Raw genomic sequence first — 27,722 nt, 5'->3', positions numbered from 1 at the left:
TGACTAAAAAATACAATGAGGGAAGGGTACGATGGATGGGCGGCTGTTTGAAGTATCATCTCGGACGACCGTGATAGAACGACAAGGAGAGCTCGCTCATTCATCTCGTTGGGGGAAAAAATTCGCTGTGCGATGGATAAAAAGGAGGGAAATCGTATCGTATAGTCGTACATCTCAAACGCCATGCTTGGACATCGTGATAGGAACAACCAGTGTTGTTTCGCCAAGGGAGTAAAGACAAAAAGCCTCCGCCCAATTGCTTCCGGGAAAATGAATAATGATGCCAGGTAAAAAAGTCGTAGGAAGCAATGACCTCCTGGGTTTAACCCTAAGTGCATTAGCTAGCATATCTCAGAGTCCGTGTAGTCATAAGTCTACACTGCTCTCTTGTTGAGACCGCACAGGCCTTTTTAAAGTCAACTGGCTGAGGGAAAGCGTCCTCGCCGCCTTCTTTCTTGAGCCATCTACTTCTTCATCCCGTAGCTCTTCGCCGAAAGCGCCGAAACCGTGGCCTTCCTCCTGTGGAGTTTTGAATGCCTCCGACTCGGTGTCAGCACCAGCACTCAAGGGCTCGTCATCGTCATGTTCAAAGGCAGAGACGGTGGAATAAGTGGTAGACGCAGTTTCGAGCTTAGGTGAAGTCCGACATATGAGATTGAGTCGGTGACTTAGCCTGGTCACGCGAGCTTCTAACGCCTGCCGCGCGTCTCGTTCAGTATCGACGAGGGCTTTGAGTGTTGTATACTGATCCGTAGCAAGAGCTCCCGCATTCTCCCCTAGTAGTGCAGGCAGGCTCGTCGCACCACGAATTGTCGAATTTGATGTGGGCCTTCCAGGTGGTTGTCTCGTCGAAGGGGGCACTGATCCAATGAATGTGTTCCCGTCTCCGAACGACTCATTCGACTGCTGGGAGACGCTGTATCTCGATGTGTGTTCAACATCCTGCGAAGATGACTGATACCCAGACGTTTCAGCCACCGCCGCGCGCGAAGGCGGCGGATAAATCACTGACTGAGCTACGGATCCTCGAGGCTGTGCTTGGTCAGGGGTGTCAGGCACGTAATTGTTGACACCTGGCACAACCTGGAACAGCTGAGATATTAGCTTCTCTAGTTTTTGATTGTGGACTTCTAGAGCAGCTATGCGATCTTCCAGGCTAGCCGCTTGTGTAATCTTCATTCCGACCATTGGGCCGAAATTGAAGGGCTGTGGCGGCGTCTTCGGCGGAAGCTGCTCGGGCGGTTCTGCTGGGGATTCCGGCTGTGTTCCCGCATCCGTACCCACGATGGCATGGTCATCGTTATTGACAGTCGACGCATTAGGTGATAAAATAGGTTGGTTAAAACTCTCCCTCCAATAACGAATCTCATCGCTACGCTTTCGGACATTCGTGTGACTGATCGCAACATCAGTAAGCTGCGACAAACTCCTCGATCTCCGACGATGCGTGCGACTATCACTAGTAATAGCGCGACCGATGTCCTCGGGATCTTCCTGCCTCGATAGATTACCACCACGCCCATGAGTACTAGCCGGCCTAGGAGAAAGACCTATAATCTCTCCATCAAAGTCCTTGATTCTTCCGCTTAAGATCCTGTTAGACGACGCAGCTCTCCTTCGAATTAGCGCGGGATCCGCTTGCAATGAGCTGCGAGCGCTAGTGATCGCCATCATGTCATCGGGACCAATCGAATGCGATCTTAGCGCTCTATCGTAATCAGTAACTGGCAGCGAGACCGACCGTTTAGACTCAGTCTCCTTGTGAACTTGGTGTGAAGCTGATGCATCCTAGGAACACCGCTGTTGTTAGCGACAGTCGTTCTCTAATAGGTTTGGGAATAAAACACGGCAGTCATGCGCACCTCTTCGCCCGATCCTGTATACCGACCCTCCGAAATAGAAGCACCGCCTAGACTCTTCTTTTTTCGCTTGAAGAGCCTACCTAGCGTAGATTTCAGCGTCGATCTCTTCCGTTGAGGTCGATCTACGTCTGTGCCGTCGCTGACGGTAGAATATCTTAGGGTGGTAGGACGGGCAGTTCTTTGCTGCCGCGGACTCGCAGAAGAATGAGAAGCTTGGCTCGGCCCGGAAGGGGTCACAGAATCTATATTATCCGCCTGTACTACCTCGGAAGGTATGTTCTCAGCTATAGAGGCGGGCTGGTCCTCGGTGCGGGACTCGGTTTGTTCTGGTTTGCCTTCATGAGCTATCCCATGGCCAGGCTGTCTAATGGGAAACTCGTCGTCCATCGGCATAGGGCCACTAATTCTACCACGGAGTGAACTCGGATCAGGCTGGGCGGTTTTCGGTCGGCCGAGGTTGGTGGAAGGCCTGAAGAGACCCATGATGTCTCTCGGAAAGCTGGAGCTGGAAAGGCGCGATTTACGAAATGATAATTTTCAGGGTTGATAGCGAACGACTAGAAAGATAGTAGAAGTATGATAAATATGGGAGTTTTACGGCGGCCGGCGATCCATTTCCTGCCTCTCACAATATGATTCGGTCGAATTTGCAACTGGTCACTTTGCTTTTGGGAAAGAGATCAGTCTCTTGCATCTCACATCGCCAGCAATGCGGCTCGAAAGGACGTGTGGACGTGGACGTCGATATGCGAGTCGAATGGATGAGAGGGGACCCCCTCCTGGATTGTCACTGGACGAGAGAGTGGCGAACAGAGACAAACACAAGGAAGGATAGGTTATGAGGGCGCGGAGCTAGTTTATGGGATGGGGAATACGACAGGTCCTGGGGCCACTACAACGCATATTGCAATGCGTTCCTGCGAAGGCGGACCATAGTCTCCATAAACTGGTACGTATGTAAGTGAGCGAGTGGGATGGCAAGGTTCCAGAAGCTCTGGGGACGAGGAGCGGATGGGCGGTAAACATATGGATAAGTCTCGACCGATGAAACGAATCAATGCACATAAACGGCGAGCTCTGAAGGGTCAGAAGGGTTTACTGCAGGTTTACTGCAACAATGTCTAATGAGATGATCGGCTGTAAGTGGCAGAAGCAGCAGAAACAGAAGAAGCTAGGGCCGCAGAGTGACCTCAAAGAGGATTAGGAGGAGACCAGGATAGGTCGGGATGACGAAGGACCAGGGCCTTGGAATGCTCTGATACTGGTTGGCCCCCAGGGGTCCTCGTAGTGGACTGAACCATGCTCGGACCTTGTAGCTGCAGGACGGTCGAGGGTCTGTGTGTTCATCTGTCCGAGTGTTGGCTGAGATTGTTTCGATGGTCCATGGTCTATGGCGTGTGCGTTATTGCGGGCATAAGACGAACGAGGGGGCAATGGCTGTGACGAGTTTGAGCTCTTTTCTGACATCGTATCCAAGTACGTAAACTGTCTCAGATACTATTGTATCATAGAAAGACCACAGATTCCAAGTTGGCCACATCAATGTAAGGGTATATGCACGTTGACATTTACATACTCGTAGTAAATGGTGTATTATGAAAGGTTCCAAGTTTGTAAACATTTAGACAGAGCACTAAGATAAACGATTAAGCGAAACTTGGCTACTAGGCTGGTAGCTTCCCAGCCTGCCAGCCTGCTAGCTCATACTACATAGTAGGTATGTAGTATGTAGCTTCCCTGCAGGATGACCGGATAGATGCATATATACTTGGAAATGGAAGTCGGCCGGGAAGCCACCTGGGTACCTTCTGCCATATCTGGAAGACTCAAAGTCTGAATTAGACTAACTTTCCAATAGCACCCTAGAACCCCCACCCCTAGGCTGCCCTAGTAGCGAACGGAGTCGATTTCCGGTTGGGGCTCCACCACCGTTTCGCCTTAATAGACATCTTAATACTCTTATATATACAAACCAAATAGCAACCTCAACTATCACTTCGAATTTTTTCAAATTGTCAATAAACTGGTAATGTCGGTCAACGTATAGGATGACCTGAAAACCGATCCCGAAACAAACAACGGGGAAAATATTGTACGACCAGTTATGGATATCATTAATTTGAAGCCGTGAATATCGATTGATAACTTGGCGTATTTCAACAATCTGGTGATGTGTAGGTACCAACATGCCGAATTCGATTACGATGCACGTACAAGCGGAATAGTAAAACATCATGGCGTCTTTCAGCCACGCCATCCTAAACGACAAGAGTATCACGCTCAAACGGGTTAATAGCCAACGTACGCAGTACAGAGCTTGAACATCGTCTATAGCGAAAAATGATAGCTCAAATGTTGTCGAATTTTAGTTCTGAGGTTACCAATTAGCTGCATAATCTATTGTCATCAATCGGACCCTTAACCCTCGACATCACGAGGGAATCTGGCCCGATTACCCGCCCAGCTGAACCATAAGTTAAAGCACAGAATGCGGTTCTAAGTAATAACGAGTCTAGCGACCTACGCCGGACTGGTTATACTGGGGCGACATACTCCATTTTCGTCCCTTTTATTTTGCACCACGTTTCTCTCCGCTCGATCCGTTGACTTATCTATCTCAGACGGAAAACCGCCAAGCGTAGGTTCGGTACCACGCACGACTGTGGAAGGAAGCCTTGATACACCATCACGCGAACCCATGGAAGCACGCCGCGTTTGATCTGCGTGAATATCTGGGGGAACCGAAAATCCTATCGGCTAGGATATCCCTTAATAAGATCTCCAGAGCAAACGTTATTGCAGCAGAGACTGCGTTATTCAATAGCATCGAAGTTGAGACATCAACAACTATGCCGTTGGCACCACTATATTGGTCCCATACTTGAGCCGACACCGGCACAATGCTTAACGGAGCCCGCGTATTCGTTGGCGCTACTAGATGTATGTATGTCTCTGATATTCTGGGCGAGTAAAAGCGAAGCAGAGAACAGAAGCGAGGACTCGCATATCCAATCCGTATCTCCTAACTCTTGCATCTAGTTGCTGCATTGGACGTTGTCGAGCGCTACCTACCTTGCATACAGCAACGTACTGCATGCAGACTATTACGAAGCTAACCAAATCTAAGCAAATCCCAAGAGTCGCAGAATTTCTCCGAACCGCTAATTCATGCAGGTACACCGTCGAACGAGTGTTTTTGGTTACAATGGGGGGGGGGGAAGGGCAGGGGAGGATGCTATGCAATGCGCGAAGCTGTATGAAGAACTGTAAGAAGCTGCCTAACCTGCGAATATCGAGTTCCAGTCCGCCGAGACAATGTGAAGAAACTTCATTTTCCCCTTCTCCCTTTCACCTCTTGAAGATCAATTTCTTAATATCGAGTTTCCGCCGTGATGGTAAATCGGGTGTGCTCTTTCCCCTTCCTCGGCAAGTTCACCAGCCGGAATATTTTTAATAGATAAATTACCATACACAAGGTTCGTCCTTCTTGTATTAGGTCTAGCCCTGTGGATCACCAACGGTCCGCCCCCGCTACGAAAAGAGTTCTGAAACAGCAAGGATATGGATATTACGCCGGTACGTACATACCTGTCCAAGTATATCAATTCTAGCCTCCATATTTTCAAAAATCACATATCGGTCACAGCGCAAAATCGTCTGATATTCCTTCAGCTCGTTCTAATTTGGACATTGACAGCATGAATTCTGAAAGATGCATTGAAGACAACCGGGGGAGACCTTGGCTTGTCATTGCAATGACGACTCCGTTAACCCACCGATACGGTCCAAATATTGCATTCCATGTCCCTTATTGCGATACAACCCGCTACCAACCCCTTACTCTCAATACATCTGAACACATCTTGTCAATACCATTACAACAGGTACTGTGTGAAGGCCGTTGGGGGCCGTTGGTGAGGCCAACAGAAAATCTACGATATGCAAGGTAACCTCTTCTCAATAAAATTCAGACAACATCAACCAGGAAATCTCAACGACTGGACGTTCGGCAAGTATCGTAGAGTCGCATCCGTGTGTTCTAGTCACTTATCGTTTGCCGTGCTAAAACTTCGGATGAATGCTCCTTCAATTCGCCAGTCCCAAGGGACTGAATATTAAGGTAGAGTCTGTTCGCCTCGGCCAATGGATTTCGACCGCACCTGTTCGTCACATATCACGTCTCTATCGAAGCCGAATCAATATAGCGAAGATCGGCATTGTTCTCCAGCCATTCCATCCAGTTGTTGAGAAATTTGCTGCCTCTGGTGCCGAAATCAGTAAATGACTTCTAGAAACATGTGAAACGACCAAAATCGTCTAAGCGTGAGCCGTAGTGGGGACGATGAATTGAAGATTCACCCAGATGAGACAGGTACCTATGTCTACCTATCATGGCGAGATACGGTTGGCAAGGATAAGGGCAAGGGGAAGGATAGCTGGGAAGTAAAGGCACAGTAAATAAACATACCGACGAACAGTCTCCGAATCACCCACGACGACGAGTGACCGTTTAGGCCTTGTCATTGCAACTAACCCAATTAGCCTCACTTCTCTGATGTAACCTCGTAATATCAATTGGTGCTCAAAAACTCACCATTGAGCCGACGCTTCTCGCTCAAAAACCCAACCTCCCCCTCGGAATTGCTCCGTACGAGACTAACGATCACCGCTTCTTTCTCTCGGCCCTGGAATCCGTCCACGGAGCCGAGCTCGATGCCGGGGAAGGCTTCCTTCAGGGGAGCCAGCAGGCCGAGCTAGGAGCGTAGTTAGCGTACCAAATATCAGACGATAACTAAGCATTGAGAAGAAATGAAAAAAGGACACCTAGGTAGATGGCTAGAGTAAATGAGTGAAGAAATACGAAAACGTACTTGCGCATTGTAAGGCGTAACAACAGCGACATCCTCCGGTCTCACACCAGCATCGACCAACTTCTTAACATGCTGCCGCACCAGCGCAGCCTCCATCTCGTTGCTCTTGCTCTCACCAAACAGCGACCTAGCCGTAGCCTTCTTCTTTCCCTTCTCCCCATCCTTATCCTTATCCTTTCCCTTGGCCTCCTTATCTTCCTCTTCCTCGTTCTTCTCCGGGTAATCCCCTCCTTGGGTATCTATGAAAATGACCGGCTCGCTCGTATCTTCCGTATCTTCAACCCCGTACTCCAGATCCTTGAGCAGCCTCTCCTTCACCGCGTCCGCGGCTACCAATTTCCCCTCGTAGAGCTCGTCCGACGGGAACCGCATGATCTTCTCGTGCATCCGGTACTGCGTCGTCAACATCCTCTTGATCCCCTCGCCATGTAGCTTAAGCAGTCTATCAAACAGCGTAGTCTCCAAACTAGCCCCCTTGATCACATCCCCCTCCCCGCCTTCCTTCTCTCCCTCATTAACCCCTTTCCCCTTCGTCTTACCCTTCCCCTTCGAATTCGTCGACTTGACCGTCGGCGGCAACTGCAAATGGTCGCCAGCGCACACAGCCTTCCTAGCCGCCAGCAGCGGGACCCAGCACTGCGCCTCAAGAGCCTGGCTCGCCTCATCAATAATCACGACATCGAACTCCTCACCCTTTAACTGGAAGCCGCCGGCGCCGTGCAGCGTCGCCAGCACGACCTTGCTGCCGCCCACGAGCGCGCCGACGCACCGCCGCTCGCGCTCGCGGTACTCCTTGCGCAGCTCCTTGAGGTCCGCGTACACGGCCCTGCGCTCCTTGCCGCCGCGCGCCTTCTTGATCGCCGCCTGCTTGGCGTCCATCTCGGCGCGCACGTCTTTCACGATGAGCCCGGCCTCCGAGGTCTGCGTCAGCACGTCGAGAGAGTGGCTTAGGACGGAGGGGAGTAACCGCGCCGGGTGCCCGAGGCGCACGATAGGCACGCGGTGCGGGGACAGCCGCTCGACGATGTTGTCGACGGAGATGTTGGACGGTCCGCAGACGAGGACGCGCTGGTTGCGCTTGACGAGCTGCAGGATAAGCTCGATGAGCGTGTGCGTTTTGCCTGTCTGTTGAACTTAGTCTCGGGCCTTGGTCACCTTTACCATTCGAATAGGGGACAGGAACAAGGTAGGTAAGTCTCAAGCAGCACTCACCCCAGGCGGCCCATGAATCAGCGCGATCTCCCTCGACCTAAGCGCGAACCGAATAGCATCCTTCTGGGACTCATTCAAGCCCGGATCAAACCACTCCACCTTCCCCTCGCCCACCTCCTCATCCCCCTTCAAATCATCCGGCACCGGCGACGGGCTCGCCAGCCCGAACAGCACCCTCATGAACCCAGAGTACTCCGCCTCGCCCATATCCCGCATCTTCTCCATAGCCTGGTTCATGCGGCGATACGTCACATCATCCGCGAGCTTAACCAACCAAACCCTCCCGCCGAACCCCGCCGCATCCTCCTTATCCTCGTCCACGGCAACCGCGATCGCATCCCTCTTAATCCTAACCACGACGCCCTTAGCACCTTTACGCTCGAGGTCCTTGACCTCGCGCTTCTTAGCGCTACCCGCGGGCTGCTCGGCCACGAGCACGATATCGCCCGTGCGGACGCCGTGCTCGGGAAGCTCGCCTGCGCCGGTGGTCGCCGCGTCGGGGCCGAGCTCGAGCACGGTCCTGCCGCCTAGCCCCGTGCGCTGCGAGGACACGGTCAGGTTGGTGACGGCGAGGCCGGCGCGCTGCAGCGACGCGGGGCTGGCGCCGCCGATCAGGCCGCTGGTCTCCTGGATCTCGCTCTGCAGCTCGGCGTCCAGAAGCGCGAGCTGCGTCCGGGCGAAGGCCGGGACGTCGACGGATTTCATGGCTGCGGGGGGCTTACATACATAGGTTGGTTGGTTGGTGAGGCAGAATCGTCTTTGTAAGCTTATTCTGAGGTGGTCTAAGGCTTCGGTGATGTGTCCGTGAAAATGTTGTAAATCCGACGAACGTAGGTAAGTGTTGGATTAGGTTTCGTAAGTGAAATATGCAATATGTAAGTTGTGAGTGGTGAGGTCTCGAAGTTTAGTGGAGTAAAGCCTTATATCATGTACTACCAAATTCTATCGTAATCCATAGTAGTATCACTGATTGAATCTTGCAAGAGCAATTGAATTATATTCAATTATGTACCTATTCATAAGATATATCTTACAGCATATACAATTATTATCATGGTCATAAATTCCAACCCGCTGTGTAGCTTAACTACTACCTAGATGTGACACTCGAAGGTTGTGTGAATATGACCACAAATAAACTGACAACAATAATGGCACACGCAACTATTGATACTATCACAATTGTCCCCCTAGATGCTGGGAACTTCCCCTTGATCACCCATTGCTGGCCTTGGTAATATCTGCGATACCCCAACAGCAGAATTAGTATAGATATGCCTATAAATGTTGCGCCTAGAGGCTTTCCTATACGGCGGATGGTTTCGGAATTGGGATCGTCTCCGGTGTCTATCGAAGTATTCAGACGGAATAATTGGGTGATGGCTATTCCGATAGATGCGAAGGAGAGTGATGTTCGAAGCCAAGCAAGAAACGTTCGTTCTAATTTCACTCTATTAGCTTGCAAGGACATAAGGGCAAGCAAAGAAGAGACAATAGTAATTGGACATACCCAAGGCTAAGTGGTCCCTAGCTACACTTCCCTTGTTCTCCAGCTCTACCGACCACAAGCCGCTAAAGCAATGCTTTAACCAGCTCTTCTCATCCGGGCGATGACCTGCGCCGTTCGTGCCGTTCGTCGCGTTCGTCGGGGTGTTGTCGGTACCCGATTGTTGCGCGGGCCGCCTATTCCTCGGACTGGGCGAAATCCGCGTGCCCTGGTAGTTCGGCGTGTTGTCGCGCGCGTTTGTGATACTAGTCGTCTCGTCCGGACAATCGTCATCGTCGCGCCCCGACAGACGCTGGAAGTTTACGCTCATTCTCGGACTGCGACCTGAAGCTTGCGAACCGATCGTATCGGCGCGTTCTCTAGCGGTCTAGAAATTGGAAAAATTATCGCGTTAGAATTGTAATTGAAGATATGTAGGACTCTGTACTCTGTACTCTGGAATCAATCCAAGAATGCAAGGGTTGATTGTAGGTAGTCTAAGACTGCTACACCTGCATTTCTTTTCTTTTTTTGGCCAGAAAACCAAAAAGCGACACACGGACCAAAGAACAACTCCGATTACGATATGCAGACGAACCTCGAGAATGCCATTGAGCCTATCTTGGGAAGATAACCTCGACAGTGAGAGGTCTGGTACCGGCGAAGATCCTCGCAGGTAGGGAGCAGAAGGTCCCACCGGCTGCATTGGAGACCCGGGAGCCATTGACGGAAATTTTGTCAGAGAGGGCAGAGAGCGGACTCGCTCTATCGTTCCAACTGATCGTACGGGAAGTCAATCCGATGCCATGCAAGCGCAAAGGTTAACGGGCTGGGCATGTTTGGCACCTGGGCATTCCATGGTGTTTTTGTTAGCTTTGGCAAGTCTATAATTGGTGCGAATAAGTTTAGCTTTGCCGCCGTTATTCAGCACTACGCGCTACGTCATTAGCTTCCGCAGTTGCAGGAACTGTTCTGAGCTACCCAGAATGCGACTTCCTGAATATACCCAGGTAAGCATTTATATGCGAATTGAGTTTATCAATTTTCTGTAGCTTCAACCGTGTAGTTTACCTACGTTCTCTTAACTGAGCAAATCCTAGCGTATCAAATATAAGATCACTTCATCTTTACGACTTGGTTACTTGCCTTAACAGTTTGTCATATCCATCATTTACTAATATCGCTGTAGCAACTCGGGGCATCGGCATGGTAGATGAACTAATAAGATAACCTTGGAACGCTTCTCCTTTTTATCTGCACCCGTCTCATGTCTGTCTTCATTCAGGACACCTCAGCTGTTATTATCTTAAGCTATGTTGATATACAGAAGTCAATCGAAGCTGTCTTGTCGCAGTCGTTTAATATCCAGCTTCCCTCGAGCTTCACAAGACAAGCTACTGCAACAGAAATTCCCAACCCAATAGCACCAGGTAGTCAAAAGCGCCCGCCGGACGACAGAAGCCGGATCTTCAATATCAAACTGAGATTTCTATATTACCTAGTACCTAGCCTATTAAGATTCGTAAGGGTTCATGTCTGGGTCAATAAGGGTGAATCATAGTAACAATAGCGCTGACACTTATTCGAGGTAAAGTTGAGTTATCCTCGTTGTATCCACTCGACACGTTGGCAGTTACGCAGAGCATCTGAGAGGAATGCTAATGCCAACTACTCCATTCATGGGCGACGTCCACGCGTCGCTATATCTCATGGATTCTCAACGTATACCTTCTGTTAGGTTCTCGTCCATGCGATAAATGGCATTAATCAACCTTTCATGATCGATCAAGTTTCAACGCCTTGGTTGGCGCTAGCCCCCATAAACAGATATCTTGCAGATGTCCTCTTAGGCAAGATGGCCATAAGGACAAGGGGGGACAGAATCCTCGAATTCGGTCTAGAACATCATAGATTGGTCGGACACGCTTACTGATGAACTGGACGAGAGGTCAGCCTATGGTCAACTTGGTCACACGGACTTTCAAGACTTTTGTATACCTACGATAACTAGGCATATAATCTGACCCTTCATTCAGCCCTAAGCAATGCAAAATATGACCCCCAAGGGACTAACAAGTGGCCAGAATAAGAATCCGGGGGCCGACTCAACCAACGGAGCTGAAAATGATCTGATCCGATCAAATGATAGATCTTACTTGGCTCGCCTCAACTCAGCTAGTGCACGTTTTGCCGCGCGCGATTCGGACTCCAACTTATTGACATCACGATACTCGCCCAGAGATCACGAGCGGTAGTCTCTCTATCATATTTCCGCCTTATTCCATCCGCAGGGTCCGAGCCTAGCCTCTTGTCCCCTTCAAGCAAGCCGGCACGGAAAGGCAAGAACAAGCGGGCCCGAAGACCCGGTCTTGCGTGTCTGTCTCAGACACATCTTAAACCACCCCCCTCATGAAAAAGCTTGTCTTTGTCTCTCTCTGCCTAGTACGGTCTCACGTAGTACTGGGCTAGAAGCCTCGTGGCGTCGATGGCACAAATAACCCTGGGTTATCGGCTCATGTCTTAGATCTTAGGCTCGTCGGGCTAGGCTCTTGTATACGTTCTTCTGGCTCTCAAGTGCTGAGTTATACGTGCGTAAATAATTGGGGGAGGCAGTATACCAAGCCCAAGGTTATAATCTATCGATACTCGGCAGAGGACTAGCCCTGTGCGCTCCTAGCTTGAGACAGACACCGCCTTCGCGTGGATATTATAGGGAATATGATGTGGCGCTCTGGCTTACAAGATTCGTAAGCCTGATACGTTAGACTGGCGGCCTGATGAGCGCTACTAGCGAACTGGCGGGGATAGGCGGCTACGACCTGTCTAACTTCATGCTTTCTCGGACCCTTATTCAGCTCCGAGGTTGAGGGTATTAGTCTGGGGCCTCTTAGCCTCATTTACACATATGGACACAACGTAATAGTTTGGGAACCTCATTTGTCGTTCGGGGCTCTCTTACGGCCGTTCGGCAAATGCTGCCACGCTTGTTCGAAGGGTAGCTACACCGAACTAGTTGGTTTATCACACTTTACAATGTTCTTCACATCTCAAGCTGGGTCAGACTAATCAACACTGCGACATGATGGCTCAAGATATCCAATAACGCCCCCATTCTCTCATTTATCATATAGGGTTCAGAGGAGGTATTCGCCCATCCTATCTTACAGGTATAGCCGACCCCTTTGTTAGTGACGCAACGGAAGTATAGGACAACCCCCCTAAGGACATCTTCTCCCGATATGCGGATTTACTACCGCAGTATCAGATCTCACGGAGTAACAAAAGCTATTCATAACATGCTTATAAATGTCAAATATGTAGATACGTCAATAAGATACATCAAGATGATCACCTCTGACGATACATCTACCTCAGGTCTCCACGTTTTGGGTCGGGTACCTGAGCTTGCACGTCATACACGGTAAGCTGACGACGAGCTATTGAGACAGATTCCTCTGTCATGGATTATATCCGACTAGTCAGAACTCTATGGTGATGAAGGGTGAGAGATCCGTGCATGGCTCGATATCTGATAGCCTATTCTTGTCGATATCAACACATTTGTGTTATCCCTCTGTCGATATACGTGTACTGTACCGACTTCCCCCACAAATAAATCTTCAGCGGAATGATTAGCAGTAGCACAGGACGGCCGTTGAGCAATGAGAAATACGCCATCCCATCTCATGGTGTAGCACACCGACAAGCTCGTTTCAACTCGGCACCGGCTACCAAAGGCACGACTATTTCGTAACGTACACGACGGCTACGCGAAAAAAAAAAAATCTTGAGCTGTAAGAAATTGTTGATCACCGGAAAAGGACGACCTATGGTACGATACGTGATAAGCAGCACGCGGAGGAGCGTGGCGTCAGCATATCACTTGCCTGGGAAGTTTCACAGCATCGGAGACATCTCCACAGGTAGTCATGATCTGACCTTTGTATGAAGGGGAAAGAAACTCAACTAGAAAATACCACCCTCAGCGCGAGTTTGGTAGACGATTACGCCACGTTATACCTCTAATTCGGCACATAAATCCCATTAGGGCACGCTAAGTATGTAGGTAAGCTTCCATAGCAGCTAGACAGCCAAGTTGATATGCCTCCAAATAGTCTTAGTTTTGTCAGAAGTTAAAAGGGTAGATATCTTACGGCTTACGATGACGCTGAGTTAGTGTAGTATATTGATTAAAAGCGATGCCTAGAGAGCCTGATGGTGTCTATGATCGCGAGATCTGCCTCGCAGTTGATGTATGGCGCCATCTCATATGTTTGATACTAGGCTAGGCTTGATAGCCATCTACAAGTGAGTTTAGGCAGTTTCTGATAGCAAAAGTAAAGTCTCAACGCCGTAGCCTGACGGAAACCGCCAATTCGCCGGATTTCGATGCCGCGAATTGTAGTAGCGCACAGTGTAAGCAGCCTTGCAACATAACAGTTGCAGCAGCTGAAATGATTGGATTCCGTACGGGAGGTTCCTAAAGACTATTGGTGGTGCGGCCAGCCAGTGAGAAAACGGCGCAGGATTCGATCAACCTACCAGATTCTAAACCGAGCTGTTTATAATAGCTACTGTATTTCACGTTGGATGGATTATAGGTGGTTGTCGAAAGCGGTGTATGTCAGCGTTGGACTAGTCTAGAACCAATAGTCGGCGGCACTGCAGAGCAAGCTACGATTCTTAGATATTTCGGTATATCAAAATAGAGGGTAAGCGCACTAAGCTGTATACGCTATGTGCATAGATAAGTGATTCCATATAGACCGATGATCTCGCGATGGGGTCCGAGGAAGGATCCGAAGATACATATGCTGTGTCAGCGGGCATACATACAATATTTGCACATACCTATAGCAATCCCTTAAGAAAGATTCCTTAGAAATCGCCTTACTGGCCAGTCCGTGCCGTATTATAGCTTCATCCCGTTGGATTTCGACTCGCATGCATATTCCCTCCGCATCTATTTACTAGATCGGCTTGGACGGCTAAGCAAAACATACCTCCTAAGGGTAACCTGTACGACCCATGAAGTTGGGTAGCACGGAATCCTTTCGACACGCTTCTGGACCAAAAAGCGGCGTGATCGAGCTCGTCTGTGCCCTCCTATGTACGACGCAATCAAGAATGCGACTGCGATAAAGATAGTACGTAGACGTAGCAAAAGTTCACGTTCGAGATTTTGGACATCGACCGAGCCGGCCTGCTTACACCACAGTCTCGAAGGATCGTAGTGCTGACCTAGACGGGAGAGGCGTTCGACCAGTGAGATTCTCCCGCCCATACCATGCCTCGGGACGATCCCGCGATCTCGTCATATCCGCAGGTTAATCCTGACCCTAGCTCTGATGATGACGGCAGGGCCGGGCTTGCTTAATATTGAGGGAGTGCGAATTTGCTTGCGACTTATTCGTCAGCTTTTTTGCCCTTGGCTGGGGGTCGCTGCGCCCACCATGTTCATGCAAAGCCGTTTCGAAGAAGGGATGGGATGGCGACCTCAATTCTCCGAACGCTTCTGCAAACCCCACACTTGCTGATGACGTCTCTTAGTCTAGGTAGGTTAGATAGATTAGGTAGCTTGATGCTTTATCTTTTCGATGTCTTTGATGGACCATCTAGGCAGGCCACTTTCGCTATAAGGATCTTGAAGGATCTCGACGTAGGTGCATTCGGAGATCCCGCCTCGGTCGTATCTAGCGGGGAGAAAAAAGAGGCACAGCTTCCCAAGTCACCGATGACAGTCCCGTGTGGGACGCAACACTCCCACTCTGTCACCTACAACTTACAGGCCCCTCGGAGTAGCTGCAGGCTTGTGGCGGGCAGTTGACGGAGGGGGAAATCCCCGGCGAGGACAGGGCAAGCTGCGAACTGAACACAGTTGTATGCGTCTGTGAAGACTTCCGCATTTGGTGGCTTCGCTTCCGAAACATGTTGGTGCTTGGGAAGCAAGCGTTGCAAGTGTTGCAAACTTCTGCCTGAGAATATGCAGCTTGATGTTTTCTAGGGCGAAAAGTTTGCTTTCACATCAAAGTCTCTGGCTTGGCTCACGTAGATACCTTTTATTCGATCTGCCTGGTTGACTTAACGTTTCCCCTGCATATGTCCTCTAGTTACAATGTGTATGGTATGTCTCACACAGATAATGCGGGTTCGCATCGTCTAGATCTCAGACCTGGACATTCGGAATATCCCTAATCGAGATAAGTATCGCAGAAAAGGAAGGCTATCAGCAACAGCATTGTACATTTGGCGATGCTTTACTTGGGATCGTGTTGTCGTCATCTGTTCGGCCCGCAACACTTAGCAAATTCGCATTAGGAAGGTCATCTAATGTTGGCAGTGGCAGACTCGCAAAGAACACTTTTTTGAGACGGAACTTCTTGAGTTCCATCGTTCCTTAAAACACTGCATTTATGGCAGGCATTACTGGATAGGTGTGGTTAAGAGAACACGTGGGGTGCAAGTCATTCTTGATGATACTCACCACCAAGAGGTACTAGGTAGCATTGAAGATTAGCTAATTCTTCCTTTGAACCAAGTTCAAAGATCGAATTGTCCAATGATGCTGTTTGCCTCTTCGCTCTCAGACTCTAGTGCAACACTTGCCTCTGCGCTCGACCGAGGAGTTGTTAAAAACATGGTCTGTATGAATCTCGATGATACCGTAGAATGAAACGTTGACGCACAAATTTTTTTTTCATCACTGACCCCGAGAGAATACTAAACCACCTCGCTTCGTAGCTGCATAGGTAGTGAAAGCATTGGTTTCCTACACCGTTACATGCACCAGTGCGTCGTTGGAGCGTGCGCTTGTGAAGCTTTGGCCGTCTTGACACCGCATTGAAACATCTTGCAGAATCTTGTAAGAACATCATCTAGGACTTCCTGATATCGGCATCCGTGATGATAAACCCCACGAGATAGATCTTCCGGTAGCGGTATGCCCGCCACGGGCTCCCGGCCCCACGATGTCAGAAGCTTGTTGCTTGCCTTTCGCTTACCGGAGCCGTTGCGTGGGAGATGACGATCTTCGCTTTCCCAGAGTTCATACCTTGGCGGCAATTGCCGAGGCATCACGGACTTGCTGCAGGCCTCGCAAAAAAGCATTAAGAGAGGGTGGCAAAGAGGCGGTTGCAAACATTTAGACCAAGATCATCGTAAGAAAAGATCGACGTTATCCGTGAGATGGCGCGGGACGACACGCATTTGCTTTTACATAGACCAGACGGAGTCCCGAGCTTCGGGGTAAGGAATAAGTAAGAGGGATATCCACCTGACGCATGAACACATGTCTGATACTAGCCCTTTAAAGGCGTGTCCTATGCCTTACTATAATGCGGATGTTTTAAATAGAACATCCTTTATAATAATAAAAAGTTTCAACAATAACATTACGCAGGCGGTATAGCAATTCTTCGTCTTCGCCGTAATAACAGGTAGTAATAGATCGGACCGCATTCTCATTATGAGCTTCGCGGTTCATGCGAATGGGAGTTGAGAACTGATAATCCTGGTGGGATACGACGTAACTTACCGCGGTAAGTCCCAAGGAATCCCGGGATCCATCAAGGTGAGATGAGGTGAGAAGGGCTGGGGAGGTTGAGGTGTCTTGGAATATTCTATCGTAAATTTTGGAAGTACCCGTGCCTATGGCTCTGGGACGATACTATGTAGAAATGGGAATTTTACAGGGCTACATAACGTGGTTAGGTAAATTAAACGACTAATTCCTGGGTAAATGGAGTCCAGTATACTCTCCGTAGCATACGAAAAATGGACCCCGAATTTCCAAGCGGGTTATATACTATGCGACGAAAAACGGGGTCATTCTTATTATCAGTTTTATTGTTCATTATAATGCTTATTGTTGTAGTTTAAGCAGCCCTGGCAGCCCTGGAGTTTGTAGGTAATGGCAAGCTCACTCACAGACCACCACGCTTCACTATGCCTGCCTCGCTTAAGGATAACGATAGTTCGAGTGATAATGATGAACTGGTGGTTGGAACAAGTGGGGTGGAAAAGATGACAAGAAACGGATACGCAACTGAAACGCAAGAAGTCTTCCAGAAAAAATAACAGCGGAACGTTGCCAATTGGACCGGGCCCTGCATTAGCGGGACTAAATATCGACGGGGAAGATAGGATGGGAAGCCCAGGAAGCCCAAATCACCCATGATAACCAATAGCTGTACCTGACACCACCCACGATTACTCACCTGTGATATAGTCGGTACATCCGTTTGGATGCTACCTTTCATAGAAAACCTCCGACATTGGCTCTCTTCGCTAGTGGTATACTAGTAACACTTAGTACCGAACCCTTTCTTTATTTGTCTCTGTGGAGTACATAAATTTAGTGTAGTGCTTAACCATTCCGGTATAATAAGTGCACTCTGCTAATGTTCCGCGGATGGTTAGTATCGTGACCATAGTGGCGGCGGCGAGGCGACGACGGTTCACCTTCGGATCTGTGTGTTGGAGTAATAACGGAGCGGCACGCATTTGAGAGAACTGGTCTGATACATCCTGACAGGTCAACTATCAGCTTGGCGAATGTTACAATATTGTATCGATAGATTAAGAACTCGTTTATTAGTAACATATTGCTCTCTTCCCCGTCCGTGCTAAGCCTCATCTATCATGTGTCAGATGCTGTAGTCTGGTGTAGTCTGGTGTTTTAGCATCTGTGGCCACGGTTGGATATTTCGAAACAGCATATCATACAATTATCTTAGAGCCTCTCGGTTGCTTAACGATGATCCAATGTTTGTGAGATTCACATTAATGCGACGACACTGGTGCTACGGCCTTTCCTTGCATATGATGTGTCGTAGGCCCGAATGAGAAACATCACTCACCTAGGGTGGCCGGCAACGTGCTGAGGATGCCCTCATGTACCCATCTCTATCCTACGTAGGCTTGCGAGCCGGTATCAATGCTCATTGGCCCAAAATATGCCGGTGAAGAAGCCAAGACCTCGAAAGAACTGACGAGATCTTCCAGAATCACGCCTGGTACAGTTCCTTACAGGGCTCCCGGCTCGAGCCTAAACCGAATCTGTCGCTCATTTCGAGCTAGCTCGCAAGTGCGTGGAAGACGTGGAAGCCCTCGGTGTTGCATTATCACATGGGGTGGGCATTTCGTGCTCAAGGGCTTCCCTGGCCGTCTGTCTTCCTACTATTTTGCGAATCTGGGGGAACAGGTTGGAGGAAACGGCGCTGTTCCTATTTTGGTCCTTGTCGCCGAGTTATCAATTCCGCCAACGGGTGCGGAAGGCGGCTCCTTCTCCAAACGGACCGTAGTCCAGTCCAGGGCTTCCATGCTTTCTAGATACGCGCATATCTGGGAGAATCGTATCTTACGTAGTAATCATGAGATTGACAACGATGTTGTAGATAATGAGTCAAGAGTGAGTTTATCAGTCACCTGGCGGCAAATTGCCGAAACGACCGAACAGTAAGGGAGACGCCAGCTTCCCGGATTCGACGTCGAATTCGGGATTGTTAGCGGAGTGGAACCGTTAGAGTGTGTGAGGCGACAGTTGAGAATCAGGGTTGCCAGCCTTCTACGGTATGGCTTTGATAGTTGTTGACATATTGATGTTCTGGCATCGTACGTTCCAGGACGTTGGAACTGGGAGGAATATGTTACGGTGGAGTTTCCGACCTGAAGCCGATCAGCCCACGCTGACGGTACCGTGGACTCATCGCTCTCATGTAACCCTCGGACAAACAATTGGCGATGTGGTTGTCGTTCGCAGAGACTTAAAGTTCAGCTTCTGTGAGTGGAAATACAAATCTTGCCACTGGCTCTTTTTTCCCAACCAGTGTCAACCTCCCTCATTACGGTTTTCTATCTGGATGAGGAAAGGGTACTAAGTACGGGATAGCACGGGCCTCTATATAGTATCGCTTGTCATGTACCACAAGATAATTCTTAGCCTCTCGTTTTCACGTTGGCAAATTGATGTTCTGGACTGCTTCCGCGCTGTGTACGAGTCCCTCATGTATGTACTATGTAACGTTCAAGGTCTTGTCATCGGTGCTAGGGAACATGGGAGCTGTACAGATCAGACTTGAGGCCTTTCGACAAGCGTAAAACCGTCGAAGGACCGCGCAATAGAGATCCTGAGGGTAGTAGCCCGTGCATTATTGCATTTTATCCTGCATCACTGTCGAGGTCGGCAACAGACTCGTCGTCGAGTACTACTTTGGGGTTGTTTCTTTTTCCCGCATCTCCATTATCTATCAGATGTAAATACCTGAGTATTTAAGTAATTAAGCCCCGGATCATTGACCTGCTTGCATACCGACTTACCATGGCTAACTCTGTGTAGTAAGAATGTGCCGGTTCTGCATTGTTCCTGCAGGACGAATGCTGCAGGCACAAAATTGACATGCAAGGTACAGTCGATGAATTGGCCGAAAGAAGGCGATTGGTGTGGAGAGGACTGCATGTACTCTCCAACAGGCGGTACTTCGTCCGTTTCTGGGCTTCATCAACAGGCTACCCTGACGTATCTTGGTTTCCAGCACTGTGGGAGCCGGGTAGCAGGCCGCATAATGGGAGGCAAATTAGCTAGAAGGTCTCTCGCTGGGGGTCCTGTCGAGCCGGAAGGCTTCCACGGAACCAGTTATGGGTACGTTCAGGTACCTGGCAAGTCGGAACTCCCAGTAAAGTGTCTAGGCACTTTGGCGGTGGAATGATCGCCTGGCCCTACCTAGCCCATGATAAGCTTCCTGATTTGGGACTCTAATCCGATAGAAGGCCGGTCCACCGCTTAATTAGTAGCATTCATACGTAGAGTACTGAGAAAATGGGTCAGTATAATGCATGTACATAATGTACATATGTTCCTGTATGTGTACGCGTACAATATGTTAATGCAATGCTAGTGCATTGGCATTTGTACTAGTATGCACGGTAAAATAATGAAACAAGTGATGAGCGCCGATGAGCGCCTTGATGATACCCAAATAGTGTTTAGACGATAACAGAGTGCACAATACTATGTATGTGATGCAGGTTTGTGCGCCAAAGCATAGCCCCATCGAACCCATTGAACTCAGTGCATCCTCAGTGCCTATCAACACCAAGACCGGTTGGAGAGGGCAGAGGGCGGTGGCGCGATAGGCGAGCGTATCACCAATGCTGTATGTAATGCCGCTTCTAGAGCACGCTAGGAACCCGGAAACAGTCGAGGCGGTCGGACTCTGCAGTCGTCCTGGCCGCTTCAACCAGGTACCGTTCGGAGTTGAGCGACAGCTTGATCATGCCTGATGTGCCTGACATGTCTAATAGTGGAGGAGAGTGTTATCAACCGACAAACAAGAGCGGCGATCTTATGGTTTAGTGTTGGTGTTGATATTGGTATCGGAGATGGCGTGCTCTAGCAAACTGGCGGAGATGAAAAGCCTTGGAGATGTTCATAGATCGTATGAGATGCCTCGACCAACTACGGTCTACAGTACATGTGCATGTCTAAGCCGTGGGCTGGGAACCATTACGGGGGAGGCTTAAGGGAAGAGAGAGACAATCGAGTTCTCTTTCCCCGGGATTCCGAGCCGTGTGTGGAAGGTGCAAGAGAGGGAAACGGCTTTCGGATCCAATGAATACGTTGGAAAGTTCCGAAGTTGGCAAGCACGAAAAGAACAGAAAAGAACGGATAATGTATTCTTTCCTTCCACAAGTGACGGGATTGATGACGAGTCAGGTAAGAACGATCAAAGGATCAACGACGATCAAAGTGTTGATATTGCTTTTCCTGCAAGTGAAAAAAAGAAGCTTATTTTCCTATGCACATTTTCCGTTTCAATCAAACTAGTAAAACAACGCTCAATCATCCTAAAGCTTCATCACTCATCACATATCTTCTGTATGGTCCGTCACGATGGCTATGTTCTATTTTTATTGAGATTTAATCTTATAGTTATTAAGTATACATGTATTATCATATGAATTAGTAAGTAAAGTCGTTCTAACACTACAGAAAATTGCTTCCATTGTCTTGGTACGAGGGGCGAACCCATCGGGTGCTCGATCACATCTTACGCTACAGGTGATGCGGGGTGTAATTTCTTCAACTGTAACAGAATGTGCGGCGAATATGGCGGATTCAGCTGCTAAACCGCTGTGATATTACAGATCGGGAAGTAAATTCAACGAGAAGATAAGCCTACGCCTTGAATCAGCCAACCCCATCTCACCTTTTCGTGTGATAACACCAAAGAGAAATTTGAAGCGCGTGTTCCATAAACAGAAAACATCATGATTCGATGGTTGCTGTGGCATAGACGTCTTTTAGGGGTATTCTTTCTGGATGAATGGGTTGCATTTTGAGGGCGACTATGCTATATAGTGCTTGCATATCAGGAACGCGCGCGTCTTGGAGGATTTCGTCCACTCACACGATGCCTAGGGCCGATCCTATGTTTCCAATCCCAATCGATGCAACCGGTTTTAACAGATAAATTGTGAAAATCTACTCCATCACAAGCTAATCTGTGGTCAAATCTGCCAATGCGAGGTCAGCTTAGGCAAAACACACACATCATTGGTCTTCATTTACTGGAACTATCTTTCTTACTTCACGCACCATCAGTTGATGCACATACCTACATTATATCCAATACGATGTCGATACCGTTGTATTGGGCATACGATGGTAGGCAATAGCCAGGCAATGGCAGGCTGCCTCTCACTGCATGCTGACCACATACGGTTCACCTCACTTAAATGAACTCTTCATTCACTAGCTTCACAGCCTATTAATGTGATCCAATCATCAGCAAGTAGGAATTTTTCGAGCCAAGTTCGGAAGGGAAGCCCTTTCACTGTGCCAGTCTTGGTTCTCTTAGCAAGAGCCTAGAACGTAAAACTATCATGTTGTCGAGAGGGATCCAGGTGGCCAACGTCATTGTCATCCTGGATGAATACGGTGAGGATGGTTTGCGCCGTGGTTTGCTCTCTCCCTTCATAGCATCTACCATAGTATCTACCTCCCTCTCTGCCTCTCAAGCGGCCAAGACACGTGAGTATCTCATATCCGGATCTCCATCAAGGAGAGAGTACGTAGCAAAGCACATGAGGCATCCGATATGCTGGATACCAAGTTCCCCGCAAACCAATCGACACCCCAGAAGCCTATCCGGAGCTCAGGATACGCGCAAAGTATTTCTCGTGAAAGGCGCTGAATGACGAAGGTGATCCACAGCGCGATGCCTGGTCGCCCGTACCTGCATTCCATCACGCTGTTCTACTGGACGGCACTATGGGCTGGCGCAGAGTACTCCGCGTCGCGCGAAGGCAGGACGGCGTTCAGCGACTGGCTGTGCAATGTTGCAGCCGAACACAACCACCACCACCTACGGCGAAGAGCTTTGGCAAAAATGGACGAATTATGCAAATTGTGTGGCTCGCTTCCTCCTCTGGTCCAGCGGTCAAACCCACCTATCATAGTCGCCCGCTCATGTATCGTACATACGACGTAGGTATGTATGCATGTTCCAACCATCCAAGAAAATCCTGAAAATTTGTGCAGAGTACCATCCGTACCATTCACGACAATCAATTCCCCAAAAAGGATTTTGTGGAAAACCTGCCGAGGTACTACTGCAATCGCTATATGATAGGCGTCGTCTTTTTACTCATCTGTTCGTTAAGTACAGGTTTATGCGTGAGGTACGTAGGTAGATAGCATATTGTATGTACATGCCACCAGGCTGTCCGTTTGAACTGTCTGTCTGTCTACCAATACCTGCCTGCCTGCCTTCTCGACAAGCACGTGGGAGAAAACCTGGATAATGACAAGCTTCGTACGACTGATAACTTCCAGCCAAAATACTAGTTGTCAGTTATCCACCAAAGTCAAGATAAAAGAACGGACATCCTGGCTTAGCTGCTCAATGTCGAAATGCATCTCTGCTATGTACCCTCGCTATGTACTCGGGTCTGCATGAGAGCCCGTATCGTCTATGGACTATGCTAGGCGATATGCAAGGTGTCGTATGCTTGCGCGTGCGTATTAACCAACGGAGTTAGAGGTATGCACTATGCGGTAGGTACACGACCAGTCGGACAAGGTTTCTTCTGTCCGTCGAAAAAAAGAGACAAAGTACCCATCAATACGCGGTACCTCGTCCCTCTCGTCCTCGTCCAGTGTGTTATCCAGATTTAGAATCGCTCGGTGGCTGCGCCCACATAGTACCAGTCGACACAACCCACTCATCTCATGTTTCCGTTTTTGCCCCAGACATGCAGAATACAAGGTTAGTTAGTGGCCTGTCGACCAGAACACCCAAGGCCGACCAGGGCCTAAAGATGGCCCCCTTGTCAGCTTTCCCCAAGTGAGACATTACAGGGTTGCTCGCCTTGGGTGGGTGGGCTCTCTATGGGTCCCCATTCCACCCGCAGGCCTTCCAGTGCCTATCGATGGGCTTCTTTTATCTGGTGTCGTTGATCTGGGCGGCCTTCAACTATTTTACATTATCCTCTCAAGGTTCCCTTCAACCACGTTCATTACTCTCTTAGCTAGTACGTGATCGACATATCCGTCGTCTTGGAGTGATCTCTTTCTTCTTCATAACCCTATCGGTTCTCTTGTTTCTTCTTGTGACTCGTCTTTTTGGAATCGTTCGATCTCCTCGAACTTCCTGCCCTTCATTAACTATACAAACTTGTACCTATCCGCTCCCACACAGCACAACCAGTTGCTTGACGATAATACTCGGGGAGTTTTACGAAGTCGAGAGCAGGTCCATGTATAACACCAGACAACAACGAGTCACTAGCAACTAAAAGGTCTTATGATCCAATATCAAGACCAACGTTCGTTCATTCAGACACCCAGGAACCGAAACCACCATCATTAGGCCAACCGCCCACCAACAACAACGCATTGTACAGTACACTTATAAGTATACTTAATTTATAAAACGAAAGGGAAACGACAATCTTCCAGATAGTCCGATAGCAACGTAACCGAAGTCCGGTATATAGGTCAGTTTATATATCGGGGTGAGAGTCACTAGCCGCAAAGACTGACGGGTGGTATTGGATAAAGACAACGACAACGACGACAATGGACCCAACTATGATGGCATCCCAGATGGGACCAACGCCTTTCTTCTACTACACGCCAGACCCCAACCCAGAGAACCGGCATCACGGCCACTTCAGTCAACAGCCTGGCTTCCAACAGATGCAGCAGCAGCAGGTGTTCCCCGTGGTACCTACGCTGCCTTCGACGCCGATTTACTCGAGGCCGAACTCGGCTTGCTCGCAACAACCGTTCCCGAACAAGATGTACGGCGCAGTCCCGAGCAACGTAACTCCGATGGCGTCACCTCAGACCGCGCAGCGACCTGGCATTCTAGTACAGACTCAACCTTCCAAGCTGATGCTGGAGACTGAGCTTTGCGACAATGACGGCTTCTACTACCCGGCCACGCCTCCCTTGTCAACGTCGGGTAGCTCCATGGGTAGCCCATGCAACTCGAACGACATGTTAGCCACACCGCTCAACCCCATGTTCTCTGGATTGGATGGATGCGAGATGGTCAAGCCGGAAGTCGAGACCGTACCCGAGAATCTTGAGAACCTGGACTGGGCCAACTGTGGCTCGCCACCTCTAACACCTGGTATGTTTGTGTTTTCAATTTTCGGATTTAATATCCTGCAACAGAATACGTTCTATGAATTGGATGCGATTGGTTTCCAGAAAAGATGAAAAATGGAAGGAAAAAAAGAGAAGGATTTCTAAAAATAATTCACGGCGGAAATATCATAATCATGAAAGTTTCAAAAGTTTCAGCAATTGAACTGGCAAATTGGCGGGGCATGGGTGTCGAAAATTCACCGCTCTTATCTTTCACTATCTAAAACTTTAACGATTTTTAACTCAGGGAATTTGGGGTCGCTAACTTTATTCTTTTTTTCCTCTGTACAGTCTACCTCCAAGCTCAGGCACAACAATCAGCAGCAAATCAGAGTCAGGTTCCGTCACCAAATTCCAGCTTTTCAAGCGACCACCTATCGCCAACATCCTGCCCTTCCTTGTCACCGTCACCATCTCCCTACGCACGATCTGTTACATCAGAGCAGGACGTGGATTCTAGCTTCTGCGACCCTCGGAATTTGACAGTTGGCGGTGTATCTAACCCCACATTAGCGCCCGACTTTTCTGCCCCTGTCGCGTTAGAGGAATTCAGGGGTGACGCTGTACCAAAACAATCTCTCCCTACTTCCTTTGACTTCAACCCAGATATTCATCACGGTCTACCAACTTTCGAGGACATTGACGACCTTGAATCAGAGGACGACTTTGTCAACCGTCTATGCAACATTGGTGATCAATCAGGTGCAGACATCAAGAGGTCACGCTCTGCTACTTGCTCTACCACGCTGTCGCTTGGTAGCGAGTCGTTTTTGGGTGAGGGTGACTTCGACGCCGACGACAATTCTTGTGCGACTGGATTTTCCAGCTACACCTCGTCAGACCCAGACTCGCACAAAGACAAGAAATTGAAGAAGTCAAAGAAGGAATCGCGAAAGGCTGCGCCCGTCATGAACGTCGCTGCCGATTCCAACTCCGCTCAGGGTGGCGAGCAAGAGCAACAACAATACACCCAAACTGAGGCGGACGACAGCAACAACGCTGGATCGCCTGAGGGATCAAATGCGCAAACCCCCCTGCCTGCTCCGCCCAACCGCCGAGGCCGTAAGCAATCATTAACCGAAGACCCCAGCAAGACCTTCGTTTGTGAGCTATGCAACCGTCGTTTCCGCCGACAGGAGCATCTCAAGCGACACTACCGTTCTCTACACACGCAGGAGAAGCCCTTCGAGTGCCACGAGTGCGGTAAGAAATTCTCTAGAAGCGACAACCTGTCACAACACGCACGTACTCATGGCAGTGGCGCCATCGTCATGAATCTCATCGATGCTAGCGAGGAAGGTCTTGATCTGATGCCAGCTGGTGAGACCGACTATGCCAACTTCGGTAAGGTCCTCTTCCAAGTCGCATCGGAAGTCCCTGGCAGTTCCAGCGACCTCTCATCGGATGAATCGCCTAGTGAGGGTCAGGGCAAGAAGAAGCGCAAGCGATCTGACTAAATCGGAATTGCCTAAGGAGGATTCAGATCAGATTTACCCGTCGAGGATCCACGAGAGATCTGTCGACGTACGCCCATAATGATATAATGACTTTCCACAAACACATTCGACCTAGCCTAGCCAGCTTCATTTACGCGGATCAGGTCACTAGGCCTAGGTAGAGAGGACCACAAAAGTTGCACATTGATTTTCCAGCATCGACTTGTCTTCTTGTACCAATATTGTGACAAAAACACCCTTTTCTTCATGACGACCATAAAAAATTGCTCACGGGAGCGGCAACCTCAAGGGATACAACGGATTGGTGATGAGGCGTCGATCGGGCGGGCATTTTGAAACATACAGAGGCGGACACACTTGATACTTGCCATGGGAAGCAGATGCGATACATCTATTTTTACAACTTTATTATGGCGGCTTATTCTTCTCTACGCTCGTTGTAATCACTACGGCAGGGCGGAGCAGAGCAGTCGTTCCTCGCTACAGGACACGTTCAGTGAGAGGGGGAGGAAGGGGAAGAGAAGAGAAGAGGATGGGAGGGAGGAGAGGGCGAAAGAGACAGCAGGTGGCAGGGTGGCCTCTCACTGAACCCTCTTCGTGTGTCTAATTTCTCGGTTTTGATTTTTTTTCGGACTTCGTTTATTGCGGATTGCTCTGGCGGTGCGGGTCACAAGAAGATAACTTTCTGCATACTCTGTAAAAGATAGGAAATTGATCCAAGCAATGGTTTTGCCGCTGCCCAAGAATAACTACGTCCGAGTCTTCGCGCTCTACCGTGACAGTCTTCGTTACATCCATATCGTGTATAGAGATCGATATATGTTACCTTATGCAATTACTTGATATGAGTGCCTCAGTAGTACCGGAACAAGTGTGACTGCCTCGCCTTTACTATTTTACGTCATTTCAATCTAATTATCGTCTTATCTAACTAACCAAACCAACCTGTGGGTCATAACTTTTCAGTCTCTCCGTTTTCAATCGAAACATCTCCAAAAGACCCAACGGACGTAAAGGCGCAACTTCTACCAACCTCCACTTGTACATATTCATTCGCTAAATCGTACTAAGACGATCGTGTTTCTGCCTAACTATTTGACGGCCTCTGTTGGTGACGGCTAGTCCCTACCTACTAGAGCCCTAGCCGTCCATCATCGGTCTCCCAAACTGTTTCAATCG

General features: G+C 49.1%; 6 protein-coding genes across 6 annotated transcripts; 3 read left to right on the top strand and 3 right to left on the bottom strand.

Annotated features, from left to right (window-relative positions):
- Positions 1-300: 300 nt before the first annotated feature.
- Positions 301-2,703, bottom strand: F4807DRAFT_206616 (uncharacterized protein). The gene is made up of 2 exons (XM_047993868.1): positions 1,863-2,703; positions 301-1,788 (listed from the first exon to the last, which is right to left on the bottom strand). The coding sequence occupies exons 1-2, from the start codon at positions 2,343-2,345 to the stop codon at positions 367-369; spliced, it is 1,905 nt and encodes a 634-aa protein (XP_047858465.1). The 5' UTR covers positions 2,346-2,703; the 3' UTR covers positions 301-366.
- Positions 2,704-5,770: 3,067 nt separating this feature from the next.
- Positions 5,771-8,650, bottom strand: F4807DRAFT_469694 (DNA helicase; the record flags this gene model as incomplete). Its single annotated transcript, XM_048002735.1, has 5 exons — positions 5,771-6,124; positions 6,331-6,391; positions 6,457-6,616; positions 6,734-7,858; positions 7,946-8,650. The coding sequence occupies 5 exons, from the start codon at positions 8,648-8,650 to the stop codon at positions 6,037-6,039; spliced, it is 2,139 nt and encodes a 712-aa protein (XP_047858464.1). The 3' UTR covers positions 5,771-6,036.
- A 298-nt stretch (positions 8,651-8,948) lies between these two features.
- Positions 8,949-10,325, bottom strand: F4807DRAFT_409864 (uncharacterized protein). The gene is made up of 3 exons (XM_047996571.1): positions 10,030-10,325; positions 9,456-9,819; positions 8,949-9,385 (listed from the first exon to the last, which is right to left on the bottom strand). The coding sequence occupies exons 1-3, from the start codon at positions 10,153-10,155 to the stop codon at positions 9,036-9,038; spliced, it is 840 nt and encodes a 279-aa protein (XP_047858463.1). The 5' UTR covers positions 10,156-10,325; the 3' UTR covers positions 8,949-9,035.
- Positions 10,326-18,027: 7,702 nt separating this feature from the next.
- On the top strand, positions 18,028-19,119 carry F4807DRAFT_206327 (uncharacterized protein). Its single transcript, XM_047993865.1, has one exon. It carries the CDS (start codon positions 18,367-18,369, stop codon positions 18,889-18,891), a length of 525 nt encoding a protein of 174 aa, XP_047858462.1. The 5' UTR covers positions 18,028-18,366; the 3' UTR covers positions 18,892-19,119.
- A 542-nt stretch (positions 19,120-19,661) lies between these two features.
- Positions 19,662-20,245, top strand: F4807DRAFT_206319 (uncharacterized protein). Its single transcript, XM_047993864.1, has one exon. The coding sequence runs from the start codon at positions 19,844-19,846 to the stop codon at positions 20,135-20,137; it is 294 nt and encodes a 97-aa protein (XP_047858461.1). The 5' UTR covers positions 19,662-19,843; the 3' UTR covers positions 20,138-20,245.
- Positions 20,246-24,510: 4,265 nt separating this feature from the next.
- Positions 24,511-26,543, top strand: F4807DRAFT_456485 (uncharacterized protein; the record flags this gene model as incomplete). Its single annotated transcript, XM_048000886.1, has 2 exons — positions 24,511-25,069; positions 25,378-26,543. 2 exons carry the CDS (start codon positions 24,511-24,513, stop codon positions 26,541-26,543), a joined length of 1,725 nt encoding a protein of 574 aa, XP_047858460.1.
- Between the last annotated feature and the right edge of the window lie 1,179 nt (positions 26,544-27,722).

This window comes from Annulohypoxylon truncatum (assembly GCF_022578515.1).
Source record: "Annulohypoxylon truncatum strain CBS 140777 unplaced genomic scaffold F4807scaffold_3, whole genome shotgun sequence".
Taxonomy (NCBI): domain Eukaryota; kingdom Fungi; phylum Ascomycota; class Sordariomycetes; order Xylariales; family Hypoxylaceae; genus Annulohypoxylon; species Annulohypoxylon truncatum.
This window is presented reverse-complemented; position numbering and strand designations above follow the sequence as displayed.